Genomic DNA, 16,854 nt, shown 5'->3' on the forward strand with positions numbered 1-16,854 from the left:
ATGGTCCATATAAACCCCCTCAGTCCATTGTAGCTATGTTTATAAGGTGGGGAGTGGGCAGGGCTGAGAGGCTGGTTGGTCTAATACAGTGATGGTGAACCTATGACATGCGTGTCAGAGTTGACACACGAACTCATTTTTTTGGTTGATTTTTCTTTGTTAAATGGCATTTAAATATATAAAATAAATATAAAAAGTATAAATCTTTGTTTTACTATGGTTGCTAATGTCAAAAAATTTCTATATGTGACACGGCACCAGAGTTAAGTTAGGGTTTTTCAAAATGCTGACACGCCGAGCTCAAAAGGTTCGCCATCACTGGTCTAATAGCCAGTGTTCAAAAGTGGTTAAAAGCAACAGGGGAGAGGTAGACAACCCAAAATAAAATGGCACAAAAGAGGAACAGACTCCACACAAAGGAGGATATCCATTGGCTACTAAACCCAGGACAAGTTCCTCGATTCTACCAGTCACTGGGAGAATACAACTTAAACTCATAATGTGAAAATACAACATATCCACAATGTGACCAAAGTATTTTTTCAAAATATTTGAGAAGGTATTGACTATAACTCATATTCTGTGGAGGGAGAGTAAATATATATAGCACTTGGGAAAACTGTCAGAAACCATTAAAACTGAACATACACATATCCTATGACCATCAATTTCACTTCTAGATACACACCCAACAGAATTGTACACACAACATTGTTCACAGCAGCAATGACATTAATGGCCTCAAAATGGAAACAAACCCAATACCCATCAATGGGAGAAAGAAAAAATAAAGTCTATCATAATCACAAAATAGAATAATATGATTAGAGATCCAAACGGCGGCTGACAGGACGGCAGTGAGGGAGAGAGTGTGAGTGAGGGAGGGAGGGAAAGGGGAGTGCATGGGCATGTAGTGTGTGTGTGTGTGTGTGTGTGTGTGTGTGACAATTATATTCCTCAGGACTTTTGGGGGTTGGCGGACCAGACTCCCCTAGCTGGGCAGCCTCTCCCACCGCTGCAATCTCTCCCAGAGCAGCTGGCTCTGCCTCAGAGGCCTTGCCATCTTGAAAAGCAGAGCTGCTGTGATGGGGAGCCCAGTCTCACCTCCACCCGGGGAGCCCGCAGACACCACCTGGGACCCTACAGCCACACCAGCCAGGGACCTGCTGCCTTGGCTGTGAACCCATGAACACCGAGACTCCAGCCTCCTGGCCATGGGCTCCTAAAAAGTTTGTCCGGGGGAGACAAAATGGCAGCTGAATAGACATGTCCTGTGCCTTCTCACAGATCAGATAGAACAGTGGTTCTCAACCTTGGCTGCACATTAGAATCACCTGGGAATCTTTTTAACATCCTGATTTCTGGGCCTCATCCTCCGGAAATTCTTTCTTTGTTACTAATGCTGTGGCCCCGCCCCATAACAAAGAAACAGAATTTCTGGAGGATGAGGCCCAGAAATCAGGATTTTAAAAAGATTCCCAGGTGATTCGAATGTGCAGCCAAGGTTGAGAACCGCTGAGTTAGAAGAAACAACTAAATCGAATAGCATCCCCCTGGAATTGGCCAATTAAACACAGCTGGTGAGACAATCCGCGGCCTGAAATGACAGAGACACCTGCGGAACGGTAGGATCAGGTATCTGGGCTGGAGAGAAAAATGCACAAACACAGGGACTAGAGCAGTGGTTCTCAACCTTCCTGATGCCGCGACCCTTTAATACAGTTCCTCATGTTGTGGTGACCCCCAGTTTCATTGGTACAAATTGAGCATAATTAAAGCATAGTGATTAATCACAAAAACAATATGTCATTATATATGTGTTTTCCGATGGTCTTAGGCGACCCCTGTGAAAGGGTCGTTCGACACCCAAAGGGGTCGCGACCCACAGGTTGAGAACCGCTGGACAGAGGGTCAGAAGGAAACTGTGCTGCGCCAACTCCACGTTCCATGGGACACGCATAACACTTGGCTGTGGAAGGGGGTCCACAGAGCTGCGGCAGCGGGGGACTCTAGGTCTAACTCCACAGCCGAGGAAGGCTGCACCCAGAAAGGCAGCCTGAAGCTCTGCACTGGCTGCGCAGTGTCGGGGAGAGAATTGCGCAGCGGCACAGTTGCTCTGTCTTTATATTTTCCTTGCTTTTACTCGCTAAACTCAGTACATAGGATCTTTTGATAAACACCCACCGAGGCTGCGGTGCAGGTGGACGAGGTTTGGTGGAGGCTGGGGAGCAAAGCAGGGAGGGGCGACCAGGAATCCAGCTCTGGGACAGCCTGGTCCCTCCAACCCTAAACAGCCATTTTTCTCCAGAAGAGCTAGCACCTCCTAGCGGCCCTGGAAGCTAATACAGCAATACTACCGCCTAGAGCCCTTTTGAGAAATAGATGCTTGTGTAAATACGACTGAAAGTAGGGAGACAAAGCGGGCAGATAGGTTCCGTACGCCTAAATCCAAGCCTCTGGAGACAGACACAGAGGAGCAGTAGTTCAGTGGGAACTTCAACATGGTCCTGACTACCTAACAGGAAAATGAGAAGTGCCAGACAGAACAGTAGAGAGGGGTCTTAATCCAGCCCCCATGGGACGTTAAAACTCAGCTGAAGCAAACGACACTTCACTACTTCACTTTTTAATTTTTTATCTTTTACTTAAGAAAGAAATGCTAAAGGAATTGCTGTAAAAAGAAGAAATAGGAAGGGAAGAAGCAACACAGGTATAAAAAATAAAAATAGTGACAAACAAGCACCTATCAATAATAACCTTAAATGTAAATGGATTAAATGCTCCAATCAAAAGACACGGGGTAGCTGAATGGATTAGAAAACATGACCCATATATCTACTGTCTACAAGAGACCCACATCAGAACCAAAGACTCACAAAGACTGACAGTGAAGGAATGGAAAATATTTCTCAGGCGAACGGAAATGAAAACACAAAGCAAAAAACAAAACTGGGGTAGCAATACTTATATATGACAAAATAGACCTCAAAGTGAAGGCCATAACAAGAGATAAGGAAGGCCACTTCATAATACTAAAGGGAGCAATTCAGCAAGAGGTATAACTCTGGTAAACATATATGCACCCAATACAGGAACACCCCAATACATAAAAAACTCCTGGAACATATCAAGAGAGGGATTGACAGCAATACAGTCATAGTAGGGAACTTTAATACCGAATTGACACCACTGGATAAATTCTCTAAACAAAAAATCAGCAAAGAAACATCAATCCTAAATGACTCACTAGATCAGAAGGAATTAATTGACATCTTCAGAACATTTCACCCTAAAGCTACAGAATATACGTTCTTCTCAAGCACACAGAGGACATTTTCAAAGATAGAACACATATTGGGACACAGGCAAAGTCTCTTCAAATTCAAGAAGATAGAAATCATATCAAGCATCTTCTCAGATCACAATGGCATAAAATTAGAAATCAACTACAATAAAAACAATGAAAAAAAATCAAACACTTGGAGGCTAAATAGCATGCTATTAAACAATGACTGGGTAACCAAAGAGATAAAAAAAAAAATGAAAAGCATTCTGATAACAAACAACAATGAAAATACAACAATCCAAAATCTATGGGACACAGCGAAAGCAGTGCTGAAAGGGAAGTTATTAGCTTTACAGGCCTACCTCAAAAAAAACAAGAAAAAATGGTAATAAATATCTAACCTTGCAACTTAAAGAATTAGAAAGAGAGCAATAAGAAAATCCCAGAGTGAGGAGAAGGAAGAAAATAATAAAGATCAGAGCAGGAATAAACGACATAGAGACAAAAAATACCACAAACAAAAACAACAGTACAAAAGATCAATGCAACCAAGAGCTGGTTCTTTGAAAGGATAAACAAGATTGATGAACCTCTAGCCAGGCTCACCAAGAAACAAAGAGAGAGGGCTCAAATAAACAAAATCAGAAATGAAAGAGGTGAAGTAACAACAGACCCCACAAAAATACAAAGAATTGTAAAAATTTATTATGAACAACTCTACTCCAACAAACTGGACAGCCTAGACAAAATGGACATATTCTTAGAAAAATACAAGCTTCCAACACTCAATCAGGAAGAATAAAAAAACCTGAGTAGGCTGATAACTACCAATGAAATTGAAGCAGTAATCAAAAATCATCCAGCAAACAAAAGCCCTGGTCTGGACAGCTTTACAGGGGAGTTTTACCAAACATTCAAAGAACTAAAGCCTATCCTTCTCAGACTATTCAAAAAAATTCAAGAGGAAGGCACACTTCCAAGCTCTTTCTATAAAGCCAGAATTACCCTAATTCCAAAACCAAATAAAAACACCATAAAGAAAAAGAACTACAGGCCAATATTCCTGATTAACATAGATGCTAAAATCCTCGACAAAATTCTAGCAAATTGGATCCAGCATTACATTAGAAAGATCACACACCATGACCAAGTGGGATTTATTCTGGGGATGCCAGGATGGTACAATATCCACAAATCAAACAAATTGAGAGACCAAAATCACATAATCATATCAATCAATGCAGAAAAAGCATTTAACAAAATCCAAAACCCTTTTTTTTTTATTGCTTAAAGTCCAAAACCCTTTCTTGATAAAAACCCTCAGCAAAGTGGGAATAGAGAGATCATACCTCAACATAATAAAAGCCTTATATGACAAACCTACAGCCAACATCATACTCAATGGGAAAAAACTAAAACCATTTTCCCTAAGAACAGGAACAAGACAGGGACACCCACTTTCACCACTCCTGTTCAGCATAGTACTGGAAATGCTAGCCATAGCAACTAGACAAGAAGAAGAAATAAAAGACATCCAAATTGGAAAAGAAGAAGTAAAACTTTTGTTATTTGCAAATGACATGATACTGTACATAGAAAACCCTAAAGACTCCATCAAAAAATTACTGGATGTAATAAATGAATTCGGTAATGCAGGAGGATACAAAATTAACATCCAGAAACCTATGGCTTTTTTATACACCAATAATGAACTCACAGAAAGAGAAACTAAAAAAACAAACCCATTTACTATTGCACCAAAAAAATTTAAGATACCTAGGAATAAACTTAACTAAGGACGTAAACAACCTGAACTCAGAAAACTACAGGACATTGAAAAGAGAGAGAGGAAGACATACACAAATGGCAGAACATACCGTGTTCATGGATTGGTAGAATCAACATCATTAAAATGGCCATACTACCCAAAGCAATTTATAGATTCAAGCAATCCCCATTAAATTACCAACAGCATATTTCACAGACGTAGAACAAACTCTCCAAAAATTCATCTGGAATAATGCACCAGTGGGGTCCCTTGGCCTGGTCTTCACCCTTCACCCCTGGGACCCCTCAGGGGATGTCGGAGAGCCAGTTTGGGCCCAACATTGGAACAACGAGGTTGCTGTGATGTGCACTGACCAACAGGGAACAGATGCTCAATGCAGGCGCTGCCCCCTGGTGGTCAGTGTGAGCACAGCTCAGCCAGAAGCCGGACTCATGGCTGGTGAGTGCAGTGGTAGTGGTGGGAGCCTCTTTTGCTTCCGGGCAGTTGGACATCCCTCAAGGGCTCTTGGACTGTGAGGGGGTGCAGGCCGGGCTGAGGGACCCGCCCCCAGCAAGTGCACGAATTTCATGCACCGGGCCCCTACTGCTGCAATAAAAAAGAAGGAACATTTACCATTTGCAACAGCGTGGATGGACCTGGAAAGCATTATGCTAAGTGAAATAAGCCAGTTGGAAAAAGATAACTATCACATGATCTCACTTATATGTGGGATATAATGAACAACATAAACTGATGAAGAAAAATAGATCCAGAGACTAAGAAACACTTCGCTTGAGAGACAGAACTGAGAAATTTTGGTCGTGAAGGGCTGACGAAGTGCCATTGCATGAATGGGGAAGGTACAGCCCCAGATATTTTGAGGTAAGACTCCACTCCGTGGTAGGTGTGTGGTTTACTGATGTGTGCATTACCAGTTCTTAGCTATTTGCTACAGTTATTGCATGGAAGGAATGGAAGGGATTCAAGGTATTGGTGTGAAGTGTGAAACGGGAAGGAGCTAAAGGATGATTCAAAACAACCCCGGTTGGCCTACGTGTACTAGAGAGAGGACTATGAATCTGGGAAGTGCTCAAGAAAGGTTATTTCTTTGTAATAGATTTAAAAAACGGGGTAGGGGACCTGAAGGTAGTTCACCAGTGAGGAGAGTACTTTTATCTAAGAAACTTGAGTTCCAAAGATCATGACACTGACTTTTATTGAGACTACATCTAGAAATGACCTTGCACTGTGGCAGGTGTGCGTGATGTCTGGATCCTCTCTGTGTGCTGGACAGTAGAAGGAAGGAGGAAAAGGTGGGGGGGGGGGGAGCTAGGATGGGCTGTCATGTGCTTTTGAGGGGATAATCTCCCCATTTCTATCCTTAAGTAAGGAAATAGACAGTTATTAGGAGAGAGCCTGGCAGGGCCTGGGCAGATTCCTTACTGGCTATAGTTCTGGCCTTATTAGTCCCCTTGGCAGGTGAGGGGCATTTATGAAAAAGCATGAGGGTCTCTGCGGAGGACAATCCTTAGGATTCTAGAATTGTCCTGAGTCTTAGGAGATGGGAATCAGATTCAGATGTTTCATGTGTGGAGGGATGGGCATGATGAGGGGTTATAATTGTCCCCAGATGGGCAAGACTGAGAAGGGGTTCTTGGGAGAGTGTCCAAGGATTTCTCTTCTCTGGGGAGGGATCTTACTTCGGTCCTGGGCCTGGCACAGCCCCACCTCAGTGATCTCCCGACACCAGGCCTGCAGCTCAGGGTCCCCTCTCACGACGTCATCCCCGTGGTAGAAGAGGTGGATGATCCCTTCCACGTACCTGCCCAGAGGAGAAGGGAGCTGAGCTCCTTGAGAGTAGAAGGCTGTAGCCTCAGACTTCTACTCCTTTTCTGTGGCGTCTATCCATCTGACTCTCACTGTGTCTGGGGACAGATCTTGCAAGACTTGCCTTTGAGACATTCCCTAGTTCTTCCTACACACTAGTTTAGAAAGGAAGAAAATGTGGATCATTCATTTAAGAATTCTGAATACATGGTTGATAGTCACTCTTTGTAACAAAATCCCTGATTCTACCAAATTCCTTAGTTTTACCCACCCACACAATTCTGCCTACTTACACTGGCTATTTCAGTCTCCCCATTTTCAGACCCCACCCATTGTCTTCTTATTCTTTCTCATCATTCTCAGGATTGAGTCCCCTGCTTCTCCTGTCTGAACCTCCTGTCTGGACCTTCTTATTTCATGTTCCTTTTGTCCCATGCTGACCTCAGGTCAAGTCCCATTTTCACTATTCCTAATGCCCCCTTTTTACTCAGCTCCCAGTCTCACCCACCGAGCAATGATCTCCCAGAGTCGTAAAGCATCATGGGCATAGAGGGCACTTGGGATGCCTAGCAGGCCCCGATCAGCCAGATCATCAGGAGGACAGAGGGAGCGGTAGGTCAGCTGAGTCATGGCCCGGCGGATCAATTGCACATGCCCCCCTCCACCTGTGCTTCCTGCCTGTGCCAATAGACATGAGAGGCCTTGAGGGGAGAAACAGAGCTGGAGAACATAGCATAGTATATGAAGTGGTCAGATGTGGACTTTTGAGATTCAATGACATTGGCATAAAGGGACAAGTCTCCTGGGTTTAAGGGTCAGGACATTCATACAAGGGGGACTGGACGCTTGAAAGTGACAGGAGGTCATGCGGATTTGGATGATTAGGTGTCCACGCCATTACCTCCTTACCTTATCAAATAAACCTTCATCTGAGATGAGTTGAGTTCGTGCCCGGGTGTTGATTTCCATTGTGTAGCGTGTGTGTGGGATCAGGAGCTGGATGGAGAAGGTTGGAGGGGGTGGTTTATGTATAACATGCTTGGGTCCTTCTTTATCAGGGAGTGGCAGTCAGCATGGAGACTTTCTGTCCCCGTGATGCTTAACTACCTGCTGGTGCCTTTGCAGGCTGGTCTCATTCTTCTCTGATCTCTTGGTCTCATGTTCTCCCATTGCCCTGTGAGTTGAGCTTTGGAGTCTAACTGACTGGTATTTTAATTTACACGTCACCACTAACTTTCATACTTGGACAAGATAATAAACCCTCTAAGCGCCCATCTCTTTACAGGGGATGACAGTATGGTCTCATTACGGGTGTTGTGCTGATGCTTATGTATATAATGTATGAGAGTGTTCAGCACATTGCCTAGCACATAGATGTCCTTGAATAGTAGCTGTTAACATTACCTTTATTATTCCACCTTGAGTATAGATGTTCTTTGAGAATCAGTCCTTTAACTTTTGATTTTTTTAAATAATTTTTTTTTCTATCATACACATCCTTACAGTTTAAACTTGCCTTTCTATTAATTTTCAAAGCTGTTCCTCCAACCTCTAGTTATTTTACTCGCATTTTTAAAATTTTGGGATTAGGAATTGCGTGGGTAGGGTATTTTCAGTCAGAATTAAAGGAACCATATTGATCTACCTTCTTTATCAGCCAAGGGGCTGTTGTCAAACCTCCTCCTACCACCAATTAGGCACTGTTAATTTCTCCTGCCTTCCCTTGGCCATTATCAAAAAGCCATCTGATCCTCATGTGCATCATCCTCATGATCCGCCAGGCCATGACTCCACAATTTTGTTTTCATCCAGGAGCCGATTCATACATTATTATTATTTATGTGAGTTGGTGATGCTACAGAGAAGAAAGGACCCAACTGATATCATTGGTAGCAACATATCAAGGCAACTCACATGGGTCTGAAACTTCAGAAACATTAAAAAAGATGCTGAGTTTCACAGAAAGCCCAAGGTTTACATCAAGAGTATACCAGAAAACAAATAACTAATCACAATAGCAAGAACTACTATTTTTCGTAGCGTTTAGCCTGTGTCGTGCTGCTGTTCTGTTATTCCTCATTAACTCCATGCTGGAGCTCCTGTTACCCCCACTGAGAGATTAGAACACTGAGAACCCATCTGGTAAGAACTGAGGCCAGGATTCCGGGTTCAGATCCCCGCAGCCTGCGCGCAGAGCCGGCACAGGTAAATAGATGAAACGGCAGGCTCCGCCCTCCTGCGTGGCCTGCCATGGGAAGAAGTTGTTATGGTGAGAGGAGACGCGTGTAGAGGGGGCTGTGAAAAGGGGGTTTAGAAGAGCAAAAGTGGGTTCAACCACTAAGATACACAGAAGGTAGTGCTGCAAAGGCATCATAAAGTCAATCAAATCCAAGATAAAGGATTTCTGTGAGTGTCTACCATGTCTATGTTACTCTAGAACCCTAAGGGGTCATCACTTCTAATGGACAAGTTTGGGGATAAAGGTGGGGTCTCTGGAGGAAGCACAATTCAGATATTCTACCCAGCATGTACTCACATATCTTGATACCACTTCAAACTCCATTTACCTAAAACTGAATATCTCATCTTTCACCTCAAACTGGATTTTTAAAAAAATATATTTTATTGATTTTTTACAGAGAAGGAGAAGGATAGAGAGTTAGAAACATCGATGAGAGAGAAACATCAATCAGCTGCCTCCTGCACGCCCCCTACTGGGGATGTGCCCGCAACCAAGGTACATGCCCTTGACCAGAATCAAACCTGGGACCCTTCAGTCCCCAGGCTGATGCTCTATCCACTGAGCCAAACCGGTTAGGGCTCAAACTGGATTTTCTTGATTGTATTGTTTTTGACAATTCATAAGCCTGTATCATTTTTCCTCCTGTTACTACATGTGAAGTGTCATCAAGATTTTAAAAACAGTTTTAAGCAAGCACAAGGCTATATTTGCTGTCTTCTGGCTAGCAATAGATCCTAGGCTCACTCTTTTATAAGATCACAATATTTCTAGATCAGTACAACTCTATCTACCAGGTGGGCTCCTAGTTATTGCAGTAGCTCAGACCTCTAAGCTTTCTCTCCAATCTTGCACCCAGGCATGCTGCCACTACTATTTCCTCTCATCACGAAGTCTTTGCATTTTCCTTTCTATTGATCTAACTACCATGTCATGCACCTCTCATTGGGCAGTATAAATAATGTATTGGGCTGCTCTTTTATTCATTTGGTCTTCTGCTTAATTATTCCCAAGTTGTAGTGGAACATTCTCCATAAAAATATAGTGTTTATTGCGTTCTCTCTTTATTTCAAAGTCTATTCCTAGATACTGTGTTTTTTTAAAAAATAAAATTAGGGGAGAACCAAGATGGCGGCATAGGTTAACGCCGGACTTTGCTGCTTTGAACAACTACTTCAAAAGTGAAACTAAAAGACGGAACGGACATCACCCAAAACCACTGGAACGCTGGCTGAGTGGAAGTCCTACAACTAGGAGGAAAGAGAAACGCATACGGACACTCAGAGGAGGCGCAGTGCTGAAATCAAATTCTGAGGTGCGGAGTGCGCGCGCGGAGCGGGCTGGTGGCGGAGGGCTCGGTTGGCGTTTTCAATCGGGAGGGAGTCGCAGACTCTGAGCTCCAGATCCGGGCGAGTCTTTAGGGACCCAGACGCAAACGGGAGAAGCGGGACTGTCTGGCTTCGGTCAGAGCGAGTGCAGCTTTCTCTCCGAGCTTTGCAGCGGGTGCTGGGACTCAGAGAGGCAGAGCCCCTGGGGACAGGACTGAGAGCCGCCATAACTGCTCTCTCTGGCCCACCCTGTTGATCCTGTGCGACCCACCCCGCCCAAGCCCTGCACACAGGCATTTGCCGGATAGCCTCAGGCAAACGCCAGATTAGCACCTCCCTAGAGGACAGAAGTTCTCTCACTGCAGACACAGCTGATTCTCATAGCCACTTGGCCTGGAGGTCAAACCCTCCCTGGAATTAGCTACAACAATCAAGATTTAACTATAAAACCACAAACAAAGACCACTAGGGGGTGCACCAAGGAAGCATAACAAAATGCGGAGACAAAGAAACAGGACAAATTTGTCAATGGAAGATCTAGAGTTCAGAACCACACTTTTAAGGTCTCTCAAGAACTGTTTAGAAGCCGCCGATAAACTTAATGAGATCTACAAGAAAACTAATGAGACCCTCGATGTTATATTGGGGAACCAACTAGAAATTAAGCATACACTGACTGAAATAAAGAATATTATACAGACTCCCGACAGCAGAACAGAGGAGCGCAAGAATCAAGTCAATGATTTGAAATGCGAGGAAGCAAAAAACACCCAACCGGAAAAGCAAAATGAAAAAAGAATCCAAAAATGCGAGGATAGTGTAAGGAGCCTCTGGGACAGCTTCAGGCGTACCAACATCAGAATTATAGGGGTGCCAGAAGATGAGAGAGAGCAAGATATTGAAAACCTATTTGAAGAAATAATGACAGAAAACTTCCCTCACCTGGTGAAAGAAATGGACTTACAGGTCCAAGAAGCGCGGAGAACCCCAAACAAAAGGAATCCAAAGAGGACCACACCAAGACACATCATAATTAAAATGCCAAGAGCAAAAGATAAAGAGAGAATCTTAAAAACAGCAATAGAAAGAAACTCAGTTACCTACAAGGGAATACCCATACGACTGTCAGCTGATTTCTCAACAGAAACTTTGCAGGCCAGAAGGGAGTGGCAAGAAATATTCAAAGTGATGAATACCAAGAACCTACAACCAAGATTACTTTATCCAGCAAAGCTATCATTCAGAATTGAAGGTCAGATAAAGAGCTTCACAGATAAGGAAAAGCTAAAGGAGTTCATCACCACCAAACCAGGATTATATGAAATGCTGAAAGGTATCCTTTAAGAAGAGGAAGAGGAAGAAAAAGGTAAAGATACAAATTATGAACAACAAATATGCATCTATCAACAAGTGAATCTAAGAATCAAGTGAATAAATAATCCGATGAACAGAATGAACTGGTGATTATAATACAATCAGGGACATAGAAAGGGAATGGACTGACTATTCTTGGGGGGGAGAGGGGTGTGGGAGATGCGGGAAGAGACTGGACAAAAATCGTGCACCTATGGATGAGGACAGTGGGTGGGGAGTGAGGGCGGATGGTGGGGCGGGAACTGGGAGGAGGGGAGTTATGGGGGGAAAAAAGAGGAACAAATGTAATAATCTGAACAATAAAGATTTAATTAAAAAAAAAAGAAATAAAGATAAACCCCAAAGAAGGAAAAAATAAAATAAAATAAAAAATAAAATTATATTCCTACTCTTCAATGGACTATGCTGGAGAATGTCAGAGCTGCTTTACAATAAATGCTGAATATATACTAAGTGATTTGACTTAGTAAAATAGATGGCATGGCATCTCTCTGTATTATTTTTAAAACTGCATGAAAATCTATGATAATTGCAAAATAAAAATTTAAATATTAGAAACAAAGCCACAAAGCTTAAGGTCCTGAAGCATCCATCTCTTCTTCTCTAGTTACACATTCCTATAAAGAATTTTTGTTATAATAAAATGGACACTTGCTCAATTAGAAAAAACATTGTTAACATGTTCCCAACCAGATGGCTTAGGCTTTTTAAACCTGCGAGAATTGGTTTGTGTTTCCTTTCTCTGGGATGTGGGGGAGATGGGACATGGAGGGTAGAGGATGTACCTTGAAGACTGGGTGCAGTCCTGGGAGGCACCTCATGGTGGCCACAGCGAAGACTTCAGCCAGTAGGTGAGTCTTCAGAATGTGATAGTGGAGCTCGTGTAGATGGAAATCTGAACTTCGGACCCAGGTCTTTGCCAGGAGCCAGGCAAGTGGCGGGTCTGAGGGCAGGAACAGTGATGGGGTGGGGTTGCCGGGATTGGGAGGCTCGATCTGCAATAAAGATAAATTAAGCATTCATTAACCTTATCACAGGTTAGACACCATGCTTAGTATTCTGGGGAAAACTGGTGACTAAGATTGCTATCTCCCAGAGGGTTATAATCTAGTAGGAGGAATGAGGACCCTTCCACTCGTCCTTACAGTAGCTGTGGGGAAGTGTGTGTGCCTTACTGGCCAGTTTCAAAGCCAGAGGAATTGGAAAGAGGTGTCCAGTATGACTGAGAGAAACCTGATGAGGGTGTGAGTTAGGATGGTAGAATAGGAAGGAGAAGCTGGACATGTGAGATACCTGACAGTTCTCATCAATTGATTGAGGAGAATAATAAAAATGAAAACATAATAAAAACAAGGGGTAAAAGACATCTAAGAAAGAAGGACTATTTCACAGATGCAAAGGTCAGAAAGAGATTGAGTAGCCTTAGGGTGAGAACCAACAGAGACCATTATGAGTCTTAGAAAGGCAATTTTGGGTATTGAGAAGGTTGCAAGGTTGAAATGAGAGACGGGAGATGAGGACAGGTCTCACTGACTGAGGCAGGGGTAGGCGACAAGAACCAGCTGTCTTTGTCCCTTGGCAGAAGTTGGGGATAAACACAGGTTTAGGAGGAAACCCATATCACCTACCTGGATGACCATGGGTAGCAGCTTCCCACTGGGTTCCATCTTCAGCATGACAAGGGGGGCAGCCAGGTACTGCTTCTCTCCTTGGATCACATTGGCTGGAATTCCATCCAGTAGGATGAAGTCAGCCTCAAACAGGGAACCGTTCTGAGGAACAGAGGACCATACCCACGGTTAGTTGAAAGCATACCTCCACAGGGCCAAGGCAAATGAGAAGAAACATAAAGACTTTCACTCTCTTTTCTTGCCATTATCTTACATCACTACCAGAGTCCCAGTGGCAGATGTGAAGGAAGCATTAGAGCATCAAGTTCAAGTTCTCTCATTTTACAGGGAGGGCTAAGACCCCATGAAAGGAATCTTCCCTAGAGACATATGGCTTGTCTATGTCAGAGGTAGTTTCAGAACTAGGTACTGTATGCCTGTTGATTCTGTACCACAGGTATGCCAAACTCTTCCCTTGTTAAGTTGCCCAAGTTCCTTTCCCTAATATCTCCTAATGGTCTCCTTTATTGGCTGTATCAAGCCTTGATGCTTTCCCCTACACACTAGTACTTTATCTCCTATAGGATTTCTAGCAGAGGACTCTGTATCCAAGGACAGTGGCTCATCACAGCCTCCCTTCCCTGACTCACCGTTGGCCCCTCCCCTTCACCACTTCAATTCCCCACACAGACAAGAAGACAATAAAGGGCTGTGGTTCTCAACCTTCCTAATGCCGCGACCCTTTAATATAGTTCCTCATGTTGTGGTGACCCCCAACCATACAATTATTTTTGTTGTTACTTCATAACTGTAATTTTGCTACTGTTATGAATCATAATGTAAATATCTGATATGCAGGATGTATTTAGGCAACCCTTGTGAAAGGGTCGTTCGACCCCCAAAGGGGTCGCGACCCACAGGTTGAGAACCACTGGGCTAGAGGCTGTACCTGGAGTTCTTTCTCTAACTGGGCCTGAAGGTCCTCCATCCCTGAGGGCATTACCAGTCGGGAGGGCAGAGAGGTGGAGCGTCTCAATAGCATGGGGTTGGCCCCATTGAGGAACTGGTAGCCAAAAAGCTCATCATCCTGCCAGCACTTTTGAACCTTCTCTGTGGGGTTGGTGTAGAGGTTAGGAGGAGGATATTCACCACAACCCAATTTCCCTCTTCCCCAGACTCTCACCCAGGGATTTAGTAACATGGCTCCTCCATACCCAGTCCATATATTTTCATACCTGAGACATCTGTCAGATTCCCATGTATAAGTTCTTTTTTGGCAAGCAATTTTGGGGACTATGGAGTGTGACAGCTCAGTATCAGGGCCATCAAGGTGTTATGGAGACCTGGGGAAACCACTGACCAGCCAGGGCAGTCTTTTGTCCCCAGAATAATTCATCAAAATCTTCTAGGCTGTTCCAGGACCTCAGGAGGGCATAAACATATTTGAGGGCAATCTCCATAATCCTAGGACAGACATTAAGGATGAAACCAATTTACCAAATCCTTCCTGTTCCTGAATCCACCAGCCCTACTTTACTCTGACTATTTCCTCACCCTGTAGTCACTGTCCAATCATAGTCCAGCTTCTTCTTCTCGTGGAATCTCATATTTACAGGTAGATCGTCCTTACTGCCTGCAGCTATTGTCAGGGGTAGCCCTTCTTTCCAGGTGGCCCAGCTAGCAGATGGGGACAAAGGTAGATGGAGGGGATAGAAATCAGTGATGGAGGAAGTTGTCAGAGAAGGGGTTACAATTGGGAGGCTTCTAGTAGGGTGGTCACCAGTAGATTTGCTGTCTTTCCTCCAGTTCCTGTTCTCGATGCTTCTGGAACACATCCCAGGTATTGTTTCCTGCCAGGCGGGCTGGGGAGACATTAAGGCAATTCTCCTCCATGCTTTCTCCAGTTTCATGCTATGCCCTTGCTTCTTCCAATCTCCTATTTCTTAGTTGCATGGTATCATACTCTTTTGCCATTTTTTTCTGGCTCTGTCTCCCTACTTAATTTACTAGTCACCCATCTTCACCCACTCCCCTTTCTTCATTTCACCAATCTCCAATCTTATATTTGTCCTGAAAGGAAAATACCATTTTTGACACCCTAATGTAACACTTAATTCCTATCTATCTATCTATCATCTATCTATCTATCTATCTTCTTCATTATCTATGAATTTCATTCTTAATCAGCTGAAATGTCAACATCTATCCTATATTATCAAACATTCCTTTGTTAATTTCCCCTGTTTCAGACCTTCCCTATCCACACCTTAATCTGTTCTTCAAAAATGACATTTTTCAAGTTAGGTACACTTACTAGTACATCCTCTGACCTCCCTCAACCTACTTCCACTGCCACCTGTCCCCTGGGATAAGGTATTCTATGTGCGCCAAACCAAGTAATGGATCCATGTTGCTACATTCACCTGGCTTCATCTCACCTGTCCTCAACGTCACATAGTTTATAGTTGGTAACCTGGCTTAAACCTGCCCTCATCTGTACTTATACTTACTTGTGCCTCAAAGACATTTTAGTTCAGGTGTCCATTCTTACCTGTCATTTCCCTCCATTGTCGCTTGTTCTTATTTCCTAAGGTAACCGATTCTCTGTTTGCTGTCCTCATTCATCCTCACCCCATCATTGTGCTTCCTGCCCTCACAGTTGTCTTCCATGTTTTCACAGCCAAACCAGCTCTTCATGTCATATTGCTTGTTGCTCCCCTTCCCTGTCTCCTCTTGGGAATCACATGTGCTAGCCTCACCTGTCCCTGCCCTACCATGTTCACAGTCAGGGAGAGATCTCCTTGCCCCTTTACTTTGGCTGTTTTGTTTCCCAGCATGGCTGCACCTCCCATTCTCTGTGCTCGCCTTTTTGAGAGGTGGGATCTACACATCACTCATTTCCTTGTCCAGTCCCATTTCCAGTCCTTTTTCATTCTATGTGTACTGTCTCCCTCCATTCCTGTCTTGTCCATCTTTAACCTGCTGAGGATGTACTTTTTCAACCCCTCTAGGCACTTCCTCAGTGCTATCCCCTGCTTCCCCACCTCCAGTCATCCTTAGGACCTGCTCCCTCTTCCCCGAGGCGGCCCCTCACCAGTGCCCTCGGGCAGGGTCAGCTCGCCCTGGCCCTGCACCCAGCGGTAGCAGGGGAAGGCGGCCTCCTGGCATGGTTCAGGGCCCTGCACGGTGATGCGGTCACAGAACCAGGCGTCGTCCACCAGGGAGTGGTGTTTGCGCAACTTCACAAACTGCAGTGGCCCCAAGTCCTGGGGAACGTCCTGTTCGAACTCCTCCGCCTGTGGGGACAGAACCCGGTGAGACTTAGGAGCGGGGACCCGGGAGAGGACGTTTACTGGGATGCGGGGTCCCCTCTGGAGTCCGGGGACAAGGCCTCCGGGGACAGCATTGCTCCTCCCAACACC

The 16,854-nt window shown here is 44.2% G+C and overlaps 1 protein-coding gene across 2 annotated transcripts in view; it reads right to left on the reverse strand.

The window, feature by feature from the left end:
- LOC308532931 (polyunsaturated fatty acid lipoxygenase ALOX12-like) overlaps positions 1-16,854 on the reverse strand; it is a gene marked incomplete at both ends in the record, with an annotated part of 28,983 nt that overhangs the window by 11,570 nt on the left and 559 nt on the right. Inside the window, 10 exons of one of the 2 annotated variants that reach the window (XM_081110617.1) lie at positions 6,755-6,876; positions 7,390-7,559; positions 7,791-7,877; positions 12,608-12,817; positions 13,451-13,594; positions 14,382-14,542; positions 14,793-14,896; positions 14,987-15,109; positions 15,213-15,294; positions 16,527-16,728. In XM_081110617.1, coding sequence (XP_080966743.1) covers positions 6,755-6,876; positions 7,390-7,559; positions 7,791-7,877; positions 12,608-12,817; positions 13,451-13,594; positions 14,382-14,542; positions 14,793-14,896; positions 14,987-15,109; positions 15,213-15,294; positions 16,527-16,728 — 1,405 coding nt within the window. The remainder of the gene's footprint in view (positions 1-6,754; positions 6,877-7,389; positions 7,560-7,790; positions 7,878-12,607; positions 12,818-13,450; positions 13,595-14,381; positions 14,543-14,792; positions 14,897-14,986; positions 15,110-15,212; positions 15,295-16,526; positions 16,729-16,854) is intronic. The other variant, XM_081110616.1, reaches the window with a different exon arrangement.

This window comes from Myotis nattereri (assembly GCF_964212035.1).
Source record: "Myotis nattereri genome assembly, chromosome: 16".
Classification (NCBI taxonomy): domain Eukaryota; kingdom Metazoa; phylum Chordata; class Mammalia; order Chiroptera; family Vespertilionidae; genus Myotis; species Myotis nattereri.